This window comes from Physcomitrium patens, chromosome 8, assembly GCF_059467195.1.
Source record: "Physcomitrium patens ecotype Gransden chromosome 8, ASM5946719v1, whole genome shotgun sequence".
Taxonomy (NCBI): Eukaryota; Viridiplantae; Streptophyta; class Bryopsida; order Funariales; family Funariaceae; genus Physcomitrium; species Physcomitrium patens.
The window spans coordinates 684,702-699,042 of NC_143417.1; the positions used below are offsets into that span (position 1 = coordinate 684,702).

The 14,341-nt window shown below is 39.7% G+C and overlaps 2 protein-coding genes and 1 long non-coding RNA gene across 3 annotated transcripts; 1 reads left to right on the forward strand and 2 right to left on the reverse strand.

The window, feature by feature from the left end:
* Positions 1-4,698: 4,698 nt before the first annotated feature.
* LOC112285473 (uncharacterized) lies at positions 4,699-6,940 on the reverse strand. The gene is made up of 2 exons (XR_002970700.3): positions 6,808-6,940; positions 4,699-6,123 (listed from the first exon to the last, which is right to left on the reverse strand). It is a non-coding gene; the product is annotated as an uncharacterized LOC112285473 (long non-coding RNA).
* LOC112285472 (putative pectinesterase 68) lies at positions 6,141-8,734 on the forward strand. The gene is made up of 5 exons (XM_024526332.3): positions 6,141-6,992; positions 7,143-7,332; positions 7,476-7,682; positions 7,794-8,038; positions 8,178-8,734. The coding sequence occupies exons 1-5, from the start codon at positions 6,649-6,651 to the stop codon at positions 8,323-8,325; spliced, it is 1,134 nt and encodes a 377-aa protein (XP_024382100.1). The 5' UTR covers positions 6,141-6,648; the 3' UTR covers positions 8,326-8,734.
* A 2,585-nt stretch (positions 8,735-11,319) lies between these two features.
* Positions 11,320-14,341, reverse strand: LOC112285424 (GDSL esterase/lipase At5g03820). The gene is made up of 6 exons (XM_024526244.2): positions 14,219-14,341; positions 13,705-14,013; positions 12,918-13,045; positions 12,335-12,568; positions 11,916-12,171; positions 11,320-11,762 (listed from the first exon to the last, which is right to left on the reverse strand). Exons 1-6 carry the CDS (start codon positions 14,277-14,279, stop codon positions 11,557-11,559), a joined length of 1,194 nt encoding a protein of 397 aa, XP_024382012.2. The 5' UTR covers positions 14,280-14,341; the 3' UTR covers positions 11,320-11,556.

Below are 14,341 nucleotides of genomic sequence, written 5' to 3' on the forward strand. Positions count from 1 at the left end.
TGGCCTCTGAATGTTAAATTTTTTGCTCAAATGTCTATTCACTAATACTATTAATTGGGCTTCCTAGTACATAATAGCTATCTATTTAATCCACTCAATGAGAAGCCTAATTTGTTCATTGTTTGTGATAAGAAGATCCAATTGACTTTGTCAAATACTTTTTTGAAGTCAAGAAGAAAGATTATTAGATCTTGGTTACTCTCTCTAGTACAATAAATTGATTTATAGACTAATAAGATGTTATCTATAATATATCTATGTTTCACAAATCTTATTTGGGTTGGACAAATGTATATTAATAATAATGATTGAAGGCAATTAGCTAGAATTTTAGCAACTAGCTTATATGTGGTTGAAAATATTGTGATGGAGTGGTAATTCTTAATATTACTTATAGATCTTTTTTTAGGGTCCAAATTGAATAAACTTTATTTCAAAGTATGATACAAAGTTTTGGCCTTAAGGAAAAGATTAAAACATTTGATGATATTTTTTTCCACCACACTTCATATTTCATTGAAGAATTTTGTAGAATTAGTATCATCTCCTACAACCTTGCTTTTAGAGAGTTTTTTTGTGGCCTTTTGTACTTCTTTAATAGTGATTGTAGAATAAAAATGAATATTTTGTATTATCATAATATATTTTTGGATATTATTTAGGTAGATATCTCTCTTAATTTGATATTTTTTACTTATATGTTATTAATATATAGAGAGGTATAAAAATTTGAATATACATTGCTATTTCTTCTTATATAACAAAGCTACAATCTTTATTGGGTAATTCTTGAATTTCCATGTAATTATGTTTTTCTTAGTAGAATTCAAAAAACTCTTGGAGCATTGGTTGCCTATCCTTATCCACTTTGGTGTTGTATTATTCTTGGTTTTTTCTAACTTGCTTATTTTGATGGCCTCAATTTTGGCTTATACATTATTAATTCTCTTCCATATTCTTAAGTTGGACCAATGTTCTTATAGCTTAAGTTCTCACTCTTTTATTTCTTGAAATTATTCATTATAAAGTTATTAATGTGGTTATTTTTTGTCCTGAGATAATAACATGCTAATTTTCTTTACTTATTCTAAAGCTATGACTATTTGACATCTGATATCTATGATTTCTTTGTTATTCATGGCATCTTTTTATTCTTAGATAGAATTTGCTTAAGCCTCAATGTCATGTATAAGAGTCCTATTGAAGTGTGGTTATTTCTTATTTTTAATTATTCTATACCTCATTAAGAAGAAGATTGTCACATGGTCTGAAAGGTATAACAAATGTAGCCATATATTGTAAGTACCTCCAAATTATTGTAGATCTTCACTTATATAGAATCAATCAATTCTTGACCAACATAGCATGGAGTTCTATTATCTCCATATGAAATATTTCTTGCCTATATGTTGAAACAAGTCAATATAGGATGTATCCATAATCTCTAATTTAATGACAAAGTTTGTCTATGTTGATTGTTCCCATCTTCCTATATTCTTAAGCTTCATTCTATTACTTCTACCTTTAAGAAATTCTATCATATTAAAATCCCTCACTAGGATCTAAAGTTTGAGGTGAAAAGTTATTGAAAAATTATATTTTATAATTGAATTCTTTGTCATATTATATTTAGAGCATACAAGTTGATTATTCATGTGTGTGTGCCATTTACATCTAAGATAATATATTGAATTTTTAAGTCTATAATTAATTCATAAGCAATTACTTTTAGGGCTAAGCTGTAGAAGATGGAAATAGTTGTGCTTTTAGAAAATCATTCTTTATCTAATACATATGTTGTATTGTTTCAAAAATTGGATTTTCTTTTGAATTAGAATTGATTGATTTAATACAAGCATTCATCTATGCTATAGTAATGTTTCTATAGAAGAATAATTTCAAGTTGTATATCTATTTTTTTAAAGAAGTTCCTAATCTTGGTACTTTTCCTTATCTTGTGAATGTTGTGTCTAAGAAATTCCATATTCATTAAAGCCAATATAATGTTATATAGTCATTCTCATTACATACATGATATGGTAGTAAGAGCTTTGTATTCTTCTTCTTCTAGGCTATTAGTTTTGCAACTTACGACTTGTTCTATTTATAAAGAGAATGGATTTGGCTTCTTCCAATTAAGTCTCTTTGATGAAGGATTGTGGACAAATTCTCTTGTATCTAGTAGTTCATGTATGGATTAAGCTGCTAAGATTAAAAGAAGATGGATTGTTTCTAGGAACTCCATAGAAATAAAGTTGCAAGAAGTTGGGACTAATCAAATCTAAAGATGTCTATCTCATTTCTAAAGGTTGATATCTAAGAAAAGAGGGGAGGAGAAGGGGCTTATATAAATGCTATGCAAATATAGTGGACAATTTTGTCTTTATCTTGTTTCTATTTGTAATCCCATACTATGTCTTTCCATCTCTAAAAGAAATTCTTGTTGTTGTAGGTCTTCACAATAACCTCAAGGAAGGCTTCTGCTATTTCATTGAAAAGGAGTATTTGGGCCTTGCTTGAATCACCATGCAATTTATTTCTTTGAATATGATAACCTAGTGGTATGCCACAAATTGTCTATCAATCATGCTAAGCTATGCTAGCATGTTATAATAATATGGGCTTTCCATAGTGAGTAATAACAAGAATACTTTACATTTATAAGTTTGGATATTGATGGCTATTATTAGGAGAATTACATGTAAAAAAGAGTCTAATAGCGTTAAAGTACGATCCCCTTTCTTATTACTATTTGGATCTATGGAGCTTAGCTCAAGGCTTTTTGATTGATTCTATATATTCCTCGCTAATCTCTTCTTCTATATGAATTGAAAATTTGACATGTTGTTTGACAAAGTGGTAGAGTCTTTGATTATTACTTGTTCTGCTATTAGTTGTGCTATTTCTAGAAAGAATTTATTTTGTGAAAGTAATCAATAAAAAGATGATGTTTCATTGGCCAATATGGTAATTGAAGATTGCCCCTTGCTCTTTGTATGGTTTGGTGTACATGGTGTTTCTTCTATAGCTAGAATAGTGTTATTGGTAGTATAGCATTGAATACTATATTTTCCTATAGTGGTAAGGCTCCATCTTCTCTAATTATTGATTTTAGCTTAGAAAATAGTAGCGTAGAGGAGATTGTCTCTAGCCTCTTGCTTGGCTTATTTGATGAGTGGCCAAGTGGTGGAGTAATTAAGTTATATTCTATTGATAATGGTTGTTCTATTACTAGAGGAAGGAGAGGAGATTTATATTTTGATGGAGTGTGATGAGGATTATATGCTCAATTATTCCATCCTTATTAATATCCAGATCGGCCATGTATTGATTGACTTTGTGGTGGTCTGAATTGTTATCACTATCCTCTATTCCTTTGTATTGTTTGTTGTAAGTAGGGCCTTTTGCATTCTATGGATATGTGGCCTAGGCCTTTGTACTTCATGCATTAATTGGAATGTCTAGGGGCAATAACTTTGTAGTTAAGTATAGTATTTGGATTGGACCTAGAAGATCAATCATGTCTGGCACCTTGAAAATGTCATTGATAATTATCTTAATCCTAAGGCTTGCAATCTAACATGCATAGAAGGACTCTTCCTGGATAAACAATACTTTGTTGTGCCTAGATACCATAATCTTTAGATGAGGAGTGACCCAGAAAAAGGTGCTCTTGCTTTTTCCGGGTCGATGAGGTGTGACCTAATATGGAGGCGCTGCTTCGCCATTGGAGGAGCAACACCCTTGGTTATTGACTTTAGTGCCTCATGTTCATGCAAAAATGGTCATTGCACTTTGGTTGTATGAGGCAAGGGTGTACTCAAGCCCTAGTTCTGTAAACTAGATATTCGTAACCAGTTGCTAATACTACATTAAGCAAAGATTAGAGCGCTGCTAAACCAAACCTATTCGCAATTGTGTCGCCGCCATCGCTCCCACTCTACCTCCGCAGCTCCTTTGCTCTCGCTCTTCTTAACTCTCCTAACCATCTAGTCTATAATGGATGCGGACGACTTCCTAATCCACCACCCCCGATGCACCGCACGCACACATCGCACTACTAGTCCAGCCCACCGACCGTGCCCCCCGCACGACTCGCCACACCTCTTACAATGAAACATAGCAGAACAAGAACCTACAAGACAGGATCTTTGTGAGAAGTTGAGAACTCCTCTATCACACTTAAACAGAATTCGGTTTCCAAAATTAGTAGGGTCCTGCATGCACTGAAAATTAATAGAAGAGCAAGGAACTTTGACCCCACCCGAAAGTCTTCAATATACATGATTCAAGTGTATGACTGGAGCTAAACAATAATTGGACCATACTGTCCATTGCAAAACAGCATAAATACCAGACACCTCTCATATCTAGAGAAATAAGAGAAAATATTGCTCCTCACTGGTACTGCCTATTTGCACTAGACAATCATCTTACTAATCCTGGGATGGGTGCAAATAGAAAATAAATAAATAAATAAATAAACTTTTGATGTTTGCAGAGGTTAAATGGACATTTAGTTTGATTGAGAGCGTTTGCGATTTGTGACCATTCGATTTGGGGACAAGCCGTAAGAGCAACTGTCCCTGATTCGTCTAGAATGGATCCAGTTTTATGGCTTCAACAATTTCACTGGTGTTATATCATCAACATCAATTGAAGTTTTTTTGCCACAAAAAAACACATAAAAACCAAAAATTGTAATCAACATAAATGCTGCCATGGGAGAAGTGGATTAAGGTTAACAATAATTCAGATAGTGAGATTCCTGAGTGATTTGCTAGTATCACTCAGGTGTCTGCAAACCAAAACTCTCAGCGATCTCCAACCAAAGGATCTCAAGGCTTACGCACCCGGCCTAAGCTTATATTGTAACACACTGCTTGATCATAAACTATCGCAGCACTTTCGATTCGTGACCCGCACTAGAAACAGACACTCCGATTCTTCACGCTGGAGCAGAAACAGAAAAAATTCGGCACACCGTGCAAGAGAAGCAGTAGAAAACAAGTTGAAGGTGTGTAATGACTTGTTAAACGAACTCCAACTAACTCTGAGGCAACTCACCACATTCTTCGGCGCTTGCCAGGCATTCCACGCATGTCTCTCATCGTCACAAGCTTCAGCAATATAGCTTTACTCTCCCTGTTTCTCGAAATCCGCCTCAATGAGAGCACTCCGCTTGTATCCAGGTTCGTAGTTCTCAGCTGCCTGACAAGTACATCCGTGGAGCCCTAACCCTAATTCCACGAACACTTTGTCCCTCGAACATCCTGATCTCCTCTCCACCCGCAGCTCAATTTTTCTGTACCATTGAACAAACCATCCCCCTTCCTGTCTGAAACGCCAATGGCAACTCAAGCAGCTGGAAACTGCCATCAAATCGTTTATCAAACTCCTCTTACGCTCCGATTCCGATTGCACCCAACTACCATCATCAACATAATAACCTGCAGTAACACTTTCGCCTCGCTCCCGGACTTCTAAATTCCAACGTTGCTGTCATATGAAAACTACAGTGGACCTCGAAAGCCACCCTGGAACACATTTCAACAGCGTACGAGGTTTTACTCCACACCACTTTGGTCGACTATCTTCTTTCTCTTCTTCTGGAAGGAGGTTTATCCTTCGTCTTCATAGTCACTCTTGCAGACAGCAATTACTACCCAATGCTCATTGTTATCCCTACACTCGGCATTTTGTGTGAAGGCGGGTATTCTGTGGCGGACCTCAATCTAAACCAAGAGGACGAACCACAAGATTGGTCTGTTTGAGGATTCAAGTCAATTGCTGATCCAATCAGGATCTCCTCCTCCTCCTCAATGAATCGTTATCATACGAGTGGAAAATCACCACCGCAGTGGCTGTAAAACGAGGCTAACGATTCTAAACAACCACACGTTGAGCTGCAGGGATGGATTGTCAAACTCTACGTTAGCTTCAGAGCAGGACAAGTGTGTGCTGGTGATGGTTGTATGTGGACGAATCTGTGAACAGCGCTGGGGAAAGGACGCTGCGTAACTGACAAACGGTCCTTTTGATTGATGGCACTCCCTGCCTGCCGTTGAAAGCCCAACGAGCGTCTTCCAACTCTCCCTTCTGCTTCATGCCGTTTCCTTCAAACTGGAGCAACAGTGGCCATCAATTCTAAAGCTCTGTGATCACATGCTGCAACAATGGCTGGGTGGATGTCATTGCATACACGGGACCGTTATAAGATGTACTACACTACCCGGTGCAGACAAACCTTGCCATAACTACAGCTGCAATGTGATTCTGAAGTGGCCCCGTGAAAGCAGATCAATAAAAGGAATTTTCCTTTGCGAGTACTAACTTCGTGGGGATTCGTGCCTTGAACTTTGAATCACGAATCGTGATTTCTAGGTTATAGTGTAGCAATGCTGACAGATTTGTAGAGGATACACTCCATTCTCGCAATGTGAGAGTGCGAGAAGGATGTTAGTTCAGATATGAGTTTCATAGACATTATTGAAGGAGTTGAAGTGTGCGTAGCAACTGGTGAAGAGGTTTAACATGACTGGCGCTGACTGTGAAAAGGGTAGAGGAGCTGGCCAAAATACGTGGTAGATGTAATCGAGATCAAATTGTAGCAATATTGACTTCATTGATCGACTCTACGCGACAGTCATGAAGATTCTAATACCTGCCGACGGCGGGGGCGGCGGCGGCGGCGGCGACCTGAGATGTAGGAAGCTTGCAATGACCGTCCTATTTAGCATTTTCATATTCTTCCAAGGAAGGGAAACCGAGGCGAGAATTGAACCACAAGAGCAGGGTTTCACTTACCGGAATCTGTTGCAAGAAAATCCCGCCACTGATATACCTTCATCTGGGAGTTCCATGACATTGCGCCAAATCGTAGTGGATGCTAACGGATTAGGCGATTTCTTGAGTGTGCAAGCTGCTGTGGACGCTGTTCCTGCAGAAAACCCGCTTCGAGTTGTCATTCGAATTAATGCAGGCAACTATGAGTAAGACATTTAAACTCTAAACCACCAATGTAAAAGTTGCGAGAATTCGAAAGAGGCGAGCCTCTACGACGCCGGCGCCAATGTTTGGTGAGCTGCAATAACGTGGGTTGATACTCAGCTGTCTTCCGATGTTCTTATAAATTGCAACAGGGAAAAGGTACAGGTGCCGAGAACGCTGCCATATCTTACGTTCCAAGGAGCAGGCGCAGCCACAACCTCAATCTCCTGGAACAACATTGCGAGTGACGTTGGCCCTGACGGCAAACAGCTCGGATCATTCAACAGTGCTACCGTCATGGTGTTCGCCTCCAACTTCATCGCCAGAGACATTTCTTTCAGGGTGATTGAAAAAACCTCTTCTTCCTCTCGCACTCTTTACCTCCTTGACCACAGCCCACTCGGACTTCCAATCACATCTCACTCACTCCTTCACATACATAAACACCCACCCACTTCTCACAGAGCTGCTGCAATTATGTGTAGAACACTGCCGAGGTGCCGCCACCCGGCGCGACCGGGCGGCAAGGGGCAGCGTTCCGAATTGCAGGAGACAAAGCGGCCTTCTACAACTGCGCTTTCTACGGCGGTCAAGACACACTTTGTGATGACACAGGACGCCATTACTTCAAAAACTGCTATGTCCAAGGCTCCATAGATTTCGTCTTCGGCAACGGTCAGTCCATGTACACGGTACAAGACTCCATCGCCACCTCCACTCCTAACTCATCAATCCAGTTCACTATCTCACGTTTAACCCCCCCGCCCCCCTTTATCGAGCATTCACTGTGAGTATGTAACCAGGGATCCACTTTTCATTCTATTGCGACCAGCACCGGGTCTATTGCGGCCCAGGACAGGGACAATCCCGACGACACCAGCGGCTTCTCCTTTGTGGGCTGCCAAATCACAGGTACCGGGAGCAACTACCTGGGGAGAGCCATGGGGAAGTACTCTCGTATCGTGTACTCTGAATGCTATATAGAAGACATCATTCTGCCGCAACTGTGGGACACGGAATGGAACCACGACGGCAAAAATCGAGACCAGTGAGTAGTAACAGCCCCCCAACAATCCTTTGTCTCTCTCTCCCATCGAATTCTTCCTGCTTAACTATTGCGACATTCTTCCAGGCTGCAGGTTTCGGTGTTTGATGAACTGGTGGTGGTTGTGGTGATTCATTCACAGGACGGTGACTTATGGAATATATGAATGCTGGGGCCCTGGAGTTGCGACGTCGGGACAAGCGTGGGGGAACACCATGACCCAAGTCGAAGCCATAGCCTTCACGTCGCTAGAATTCATTGATGGTCAAGAGTGGCTCCTCGAGCATTAAGAAGTCTCGCGCGCCGACACCGCCACCTCGTCGCCATACCGGCCCCGCTAAGTTTCTTGGTATCTATACCGTGGCCTGTATAAAGCCCGCCAAATTTGAGAGGTCTATGGACCCCCCCCCACATTTACACATGCCCAAGGAAAGAATTTGATGGAGACCTCCAATTGCAATCACCATAGTGTGCCGTTTTTTTTGTTTGTTTTTTTTAATACATATTATTGGCATCGCCTATTAAATTATAATTATTTTTAGAGGCTATTGTGAGATGATGTTTTTGATTTTAACTAACTAAAAAAAGAAATATTTTTGAAGCTTTTTTGTAGCTTTAAAAAAGGTGATGCTAGAATTAGGTGTTGGAATGAGTTTGGTATTTTAGATATCAATAAAAACTTCAATTTTGAACGGAGAATTATTTTGTATTGATCACTGTTTGTGAATCACCATCAAACAGGCAGTTTTGGTTCTATTTGAAAATTTCTTATTTAATAAAAACAAAATAAAACATTTAGTGGTTGTGTATATAAAATTTATTTATTATGATTAATTTTAAATTCTGTTTTACCTCCTGATTTCTTATTTAATCTGCTAATAGCACTACTTTTTTTACTTCTAAGATGACATGATTACTTTAGTTATCATAAAAATAATTCCTAAAAATATTTAAAATGTTCAAATGGTTGTTGAATTTTGAAGAATATAATTTGGAAGAAGATGTACATGATGAATTAGTTACTTTTTTATTGTAATCAAAATTTGGTAAACTTAGAATTATTTGTTTAGATTAAATTTTGATACATTTTCAACATAAGAAGACTTTTCCAATGTCAGATTTCATCTTCACTGTCAAAAGAACTACATTTTTCTCATTACAAAGACAACAATACTTAGATACCAAAGCATTTGATATTTATTTTTTTACCATCCAGTCAGTACATTCTAATACATTCTAATACATTCACTTACTTAATTAGTTCTGTCATTTGTGTATTTTTCACATATATATATATATATATATATATGTGCATTTATATTACAAACCTATTGAACCTTAGGTATGATCTCCTGTGCACAGCAATAAGAACATACATATATATAACTGCTTGATTTGCATACAAAAATGTAGTTCCATGAATTTTTTCATTAATATTATAGTTCAAAACCACCTCATTTTTATACATGTGTGTATACAAATATATATATATATATATATATATATATCAATTACTAATCCTTCACTCACTTGTGCAGGCAGTGTTGTAGTAGTAGTAGTAGTAACACAGGGCATGCATGGGCCTTGCCTAGCCCTGTCCTGGTGCAGAGGCTCTCTCTCTCTTCTGCACAGTGAGCGAGAGTGTGAGGTGCATGCAAGGCCTCCAGTTCCAGGTTGAGACCCATTCTCACTGGCATTCATATCTCTCCTTGCCACAGTCCCTGTCCCCTGGTTCCTCCTATGCATGATGATGATGATGTCCGTGCTTCATTCAATTCCCTTTTCAGTGTTTTGGTCTCACTTAATGTTTTGGCATGCTATTGCCTTTACACCCTCCACCACTGAGATACCACCCCATCACCAGCATCATGCTCACTCGCAGCAGCCTGCTGCCAGTGAGAATGGGAATGTTTTTTGCAGCATTGGTATATGTGTGTTGGTCTTTGATGTGCACATGCTTGCTTACTGTGGGGTTTTTTATTTAAAATTTTAAAGTTTTATGATTTTCTCTTTCCCTAATCGGTTGAAAACTATACATGACCTTAAAGATTGAATGTTGCTGCACAGCCATCTAAGAGTCCTCATTTCATTTACAACAAGTTGTGGAAAAATCCACATCAACCCAATTGAGCTTAGATCCTACATCCAAAGTTTGTTAACTAGAATCATAGCCATGAACTTGTGCTCATCCATCTGTGAATTTGGTTACTTGGAAAATATTAAATAGAATGCTGGTTGTTATTTTATGTAAAAAATATGTTAAAAAAATTCTTAATTGCATACAACCTCAGATATTGCTGTCAGACAATTCGATTATCAACCTCAAATATAGTTTTTTTTTTTTTTTTTTTTTTTTTTTTTCAATTTGGCTTGTTGTCTTAGAATATTGTGGTTTAAGTTGGTTCAAAGTTTGGGGTTGACATTATAAAAAAAAAATTAAAATTTTAAATTAATATGCAAAATTACTAGCCACAATAGATTAATGCGATATAAATAGGCAACAAACTTATTTGAGTAAAGATAAGCTTTAAAATCTTTTGAAGGTGCCATCAATTTGATTTTGTTTCTATCTTTTATCCTCCTTCATATCCAAATAAAATTGCTTCTTCCTCCAAAAATAAAACTCTTTCCAACATCTATTATCAATTCGAGTATCAACCACTCTTTTAAATTAACAGATTCAAAAAAATAAAACCACACAACAATTTCTTGCTTTGTACCCACAAAATCTAGATGTTTTGAATAGTAACTATGTCTGTATTGTTGAAAGTGACTTGAATTTATTGATAATACATACATCTGTAACTTTCATTCTTCTTTTTTGTATAAGATTAAAAACAACGCATTAAACTGTATATTGCTTTGAAGTTTGACCTTAATTCTTAATCTAGACATCTGAGACCGAACTCCAAAGCTCTCAACAAATCTAGCAAGTCCAACTCTTCATTGGCCGAGTCTATTATGCTGCCTTGAGTCTATGTGAGAAAGGAGCCTGAGCACAGACAGACAGACAGACAGACAGACAGTTCTAAATCTAGATTTGCAACTCAGTTTCCTAAATCTGGACAGTTCGAATCCATGTTTTATGCCTCAATTTTTTTCCTTTGAAAATTGATACTTGCAAGAACACGTCGAAAGTTTGAGGCCGAATTACTAGAAGCTCAGCTAGAAACCGGGTTCAATGCAGTCGGCGGTGCTGGTTTCGCTCAGACTGAAGCCAGTAGACGCCCTTGCACTAACAAAAGATGATCCAAAATTCATCATTCCCACAAGCGCACTCGAAGTTGATGTAGAGATTCAGCAAATAATAGTTATTTCAGAGTGCAACGCAGTACAAATAGATGGTTTACGTCTACTTCTCTAGATATCTAGAATTTCGAACAGAGAATCGTGGAACTATAGCTGAGGTTGCTAATCGAATTGTCCGACAGCCACACGAGAGTGGTACTGAAAGAATCTTTCATGAATGGTCCCTCCTTGCAACCATGCATGTATGTCGATCAATGAGGTTCTTCATTCTTCTAGGGATTGGGCGGTGCCAGCAGAATGGGCTTAGCGTAACTGTACATGTAGTCGGCCAATTGGCTGTAGAAGTGGCCCGTGGGGTGGAAGCTGTCGAAGAAGATGTGCTCGTCTGCATTGGAGCAAGCGGGGACCGCTCTGTTGCACAGCACCGACACCTCCAGGTCTCCGGTACCGCAACACCCGACTCTGGCGTACTTGAACCCTGAAAGAAACACAACCGAGCAGTTGCCGAAAGTTGTAAGTTGCTGGGGAAAACCAGTGAGTGCGAATCGATTCTCTAGTGTTTACCAACAAGTGTGTGGAGCTTGAAACTTGCGTTCGATGATGGAGAAGAAGACTGAGCTGGACAATTTACCGAATTTCTGGGGGTCTTGCCAGGCGTTGTAGATTGGGTTGTAGATGTCGAGGATGATGAGCCGAGCTCCGGGGGTCTTCTTATTCATCGCGTCGACTACGCCGGGAAGCTGCTGGTTGAAGCCTAGGGCAACGTCGTTGAGACTCTGTACACATGTCTGGTTTCCGTGGCCGTGGAGCGTGATTTGAGCTGGAAGGCAGCCTAGGGGTGGCAAGTTTAGAATAGCGATGTTGCGACCGCCCAATGAGTAGAGCTCCTGCCAATTTAACCACGTCACACAACATCAACAACAACTTCCTCAGAATTGGTCTAACAGAAACGGTAACCTGAAAATTCTGAAGATTCACATCTTTTATCAGTTTTTCTTTTTTAATCATTTCTCTAAGCAATTGGAGACTCGTGATTCTTGAGACACCTACCATTGTATACTGTTCGACGAAGCCGAGCAGGAGAGTGGTATATGCTTGAGGCGTGTACTTCTTCATGAGGGGAGGGTTGATGTAGTAATTGTTAACCCAATCATTCGAGCCGGTGCTGAACGCGTACAATGCGTTACTGATGATGAAGTTACCCCTCTTGGGCCCTGCGAGACTGAGAACCTCCGCCTTCCAACTTTTGAACCACTCGAACTGTTTAGTTAATCCCACCACATTCTGTCCACACAAAACGAGCAGCCTCATTAAAACCACGGTACAATTGTCTTGTAGTAGCTGGGTCACGAACATAATGGTTAAGTGGTTTTGCAGCTTCCGTGTGCAGTGTTTCATGGGCTACGGTACCATTGTACTGTCAGGAGTAATGGAATAATCCTTGTTTGTTGGGAGTTCAATAAATACGTATGTGTGGATCTATGGTACATAGTGATGGAAGCTACAACAAATAAGTTTTGGCCACGACGTCTTGATCGGAGAAGCTCCAAGGCGTTCATATAGTCACTTGATTTTGATTAGTATGATGGTATTCACAGAAACGCCAAGGGTTGAGCTTGGAGAAGTCACGTACAAAGTGTGTAGCAGTGTTGTCGAACCATCCGGATGCTGAGGAAGCAAAATTGACGCCGGTGAGAATGCTTTCTCCGTGTGCTGCCGGTGACAAGTATGGGAGCTGAAGTGGGATCCCAAGCTTTAGAGCTGCAAGCATCTCACAAAGTGCTCAATTGGTTGTAATTGCCTTTCAGTGACAGATCAAAACGTGTGTATAAGAATAATTGGAGGAAGAGTAAGAAGAAGGAAAAGTTTCGAATTTTGAGCTCCCGGGAATCACTTGCTCTGCGAAGTATAACTAAACCATAGATTGATTTTCATTTCGTCGAATGGATTGAATGAAAATGCTTGCGAGGTTACACAATTGGCGATTCATAACTACTTCAGTAACTGGGCAAGCAGCTGGATTGCATTCGGAAGTTTTTCAACTGCATCACTAAGGAAAGTACTTGTACTACCATTTATCGAGCCACACCAGAGAATGTGCCAAACACTGAAGCTAAGTGCGAGTCACTCGACCAGAACATCATTCGAATGAGTTACGCTTGTTTTCGCTACAATTAGCATAAAGAGAAACACGTTGAAGGATTGCAAAATTCAACAGCTTAGGAAACCGTGAGGCTGAGAGCCTCTGAGGAACCTGAAGGATAACGAGACATGGAGCTTCTGGAGAAACCACTGAGTTTTCCAATCCCTTCATCTTATAAACAAGTACCCTACGTTGAAAACAAAAATATTGCCAGTCTGGTTCGAAACGAAACTCAAAGTGAAACACAAAAATCCTTGCGCGTGCGAAGGGGACTTACAAATATAATCCGTCACAAGCAGCCCATCAGTGAAGCGGCCGGTAGGTACATGCCCCATAAAATTCTTGCCGTAAGGTGCGAAGTCAGCCTTGACGATGGTGGTAATGTAATTGTTGTTGCCAGCATCCACTGTAGAATCCCCAAATACAACCAATGCTGGAACCACCTCTCTATCCAAAAGCTGGTCTTTCGATCCCTTCAAGTCGAGGTTGCGCGTCCCCAATACTCCCGTAGCTGCATTGCTCATCAAAAGCACAATGCAACAAGCTAGAAAACCAACTGAATTCGCCATCTCCTCCACCTTTGCTTCTGCAAAATCCAAGGGTGCAGCAGCACGGTACACTTCAGCCAGGTCTCGACAACACCCCCTCTCAGCTCAAACCGTGTACTTCCGACACCCAAGCGTGCGGATTGGTGTGATATCAGTCCCCGAAGTTCCTCTCCGGGAGGAGACTTCCAAGCTCGGGGACGATTGGCAACACCTTGACAACGGTGGTGACTGTTCTTGACTTGCCTGGATAGCGAGTCAGGGATGACCCTTGAAGTCGTACTACCCTCTGCATAAACTTGATCATCCACGGATCGCATGCCAGCGACGTGACCGATGCCAAACGCAGCCTGCCTTCTGTGTTAGGCA

What these genes read in the sequence shown, in the direction of transcription:
- LOC112285472 (XM_024526332.3), top strand. Translation starts at nt 6,649, where the DNA reads ATGAAGATTCTAATACCTGCCGACGGCGGGGGCGGCGGCGGCGGCGGC. An exon ending in CCAGAGACATTTCTTTCAGG is followed by an intron (nt 7,333 to 7,475) that starts GTGATTGAAAAA and finishes AATTATGTGTAG; the next exon opens with AACACTGCCGAGGTGCCGCC. An exon ending in ACGGTCAGTCCATGTACACG is followed by an intron (nt 7,683 to 7,793) that starts GTACAAGACTCC and finishes GTATGTAACCAG; the next exon opens with GGATCCACTTTTCATTCTAT.
- LOC112285424 (XM_024526244.2), bottom strand. Translation starts at nt 14,279, where the DNA reads ATGATCAAGTTTATGCAGAGGGTAGTACGACTTCAAGGGTCATCCCTG. An exon ending in ATCCCTGACTCGCTATCCAG is followed by an intron (nt 14,014 to 14,218) that starts GCAAGTCAAGAA and finishes TGGATTTTGCAG; the next exon opens with AAGCAAAGGTGGAGGAGATG. An exon ending in GCTTGTGACGGATTATATTT is followed by an intron (nt 13,046 to 13,704) that starts GTAAGTCCCCTT and finishes AGATGCTTGCAG; the next exon opens with CTCTAAAGCTTGGGATCCCA.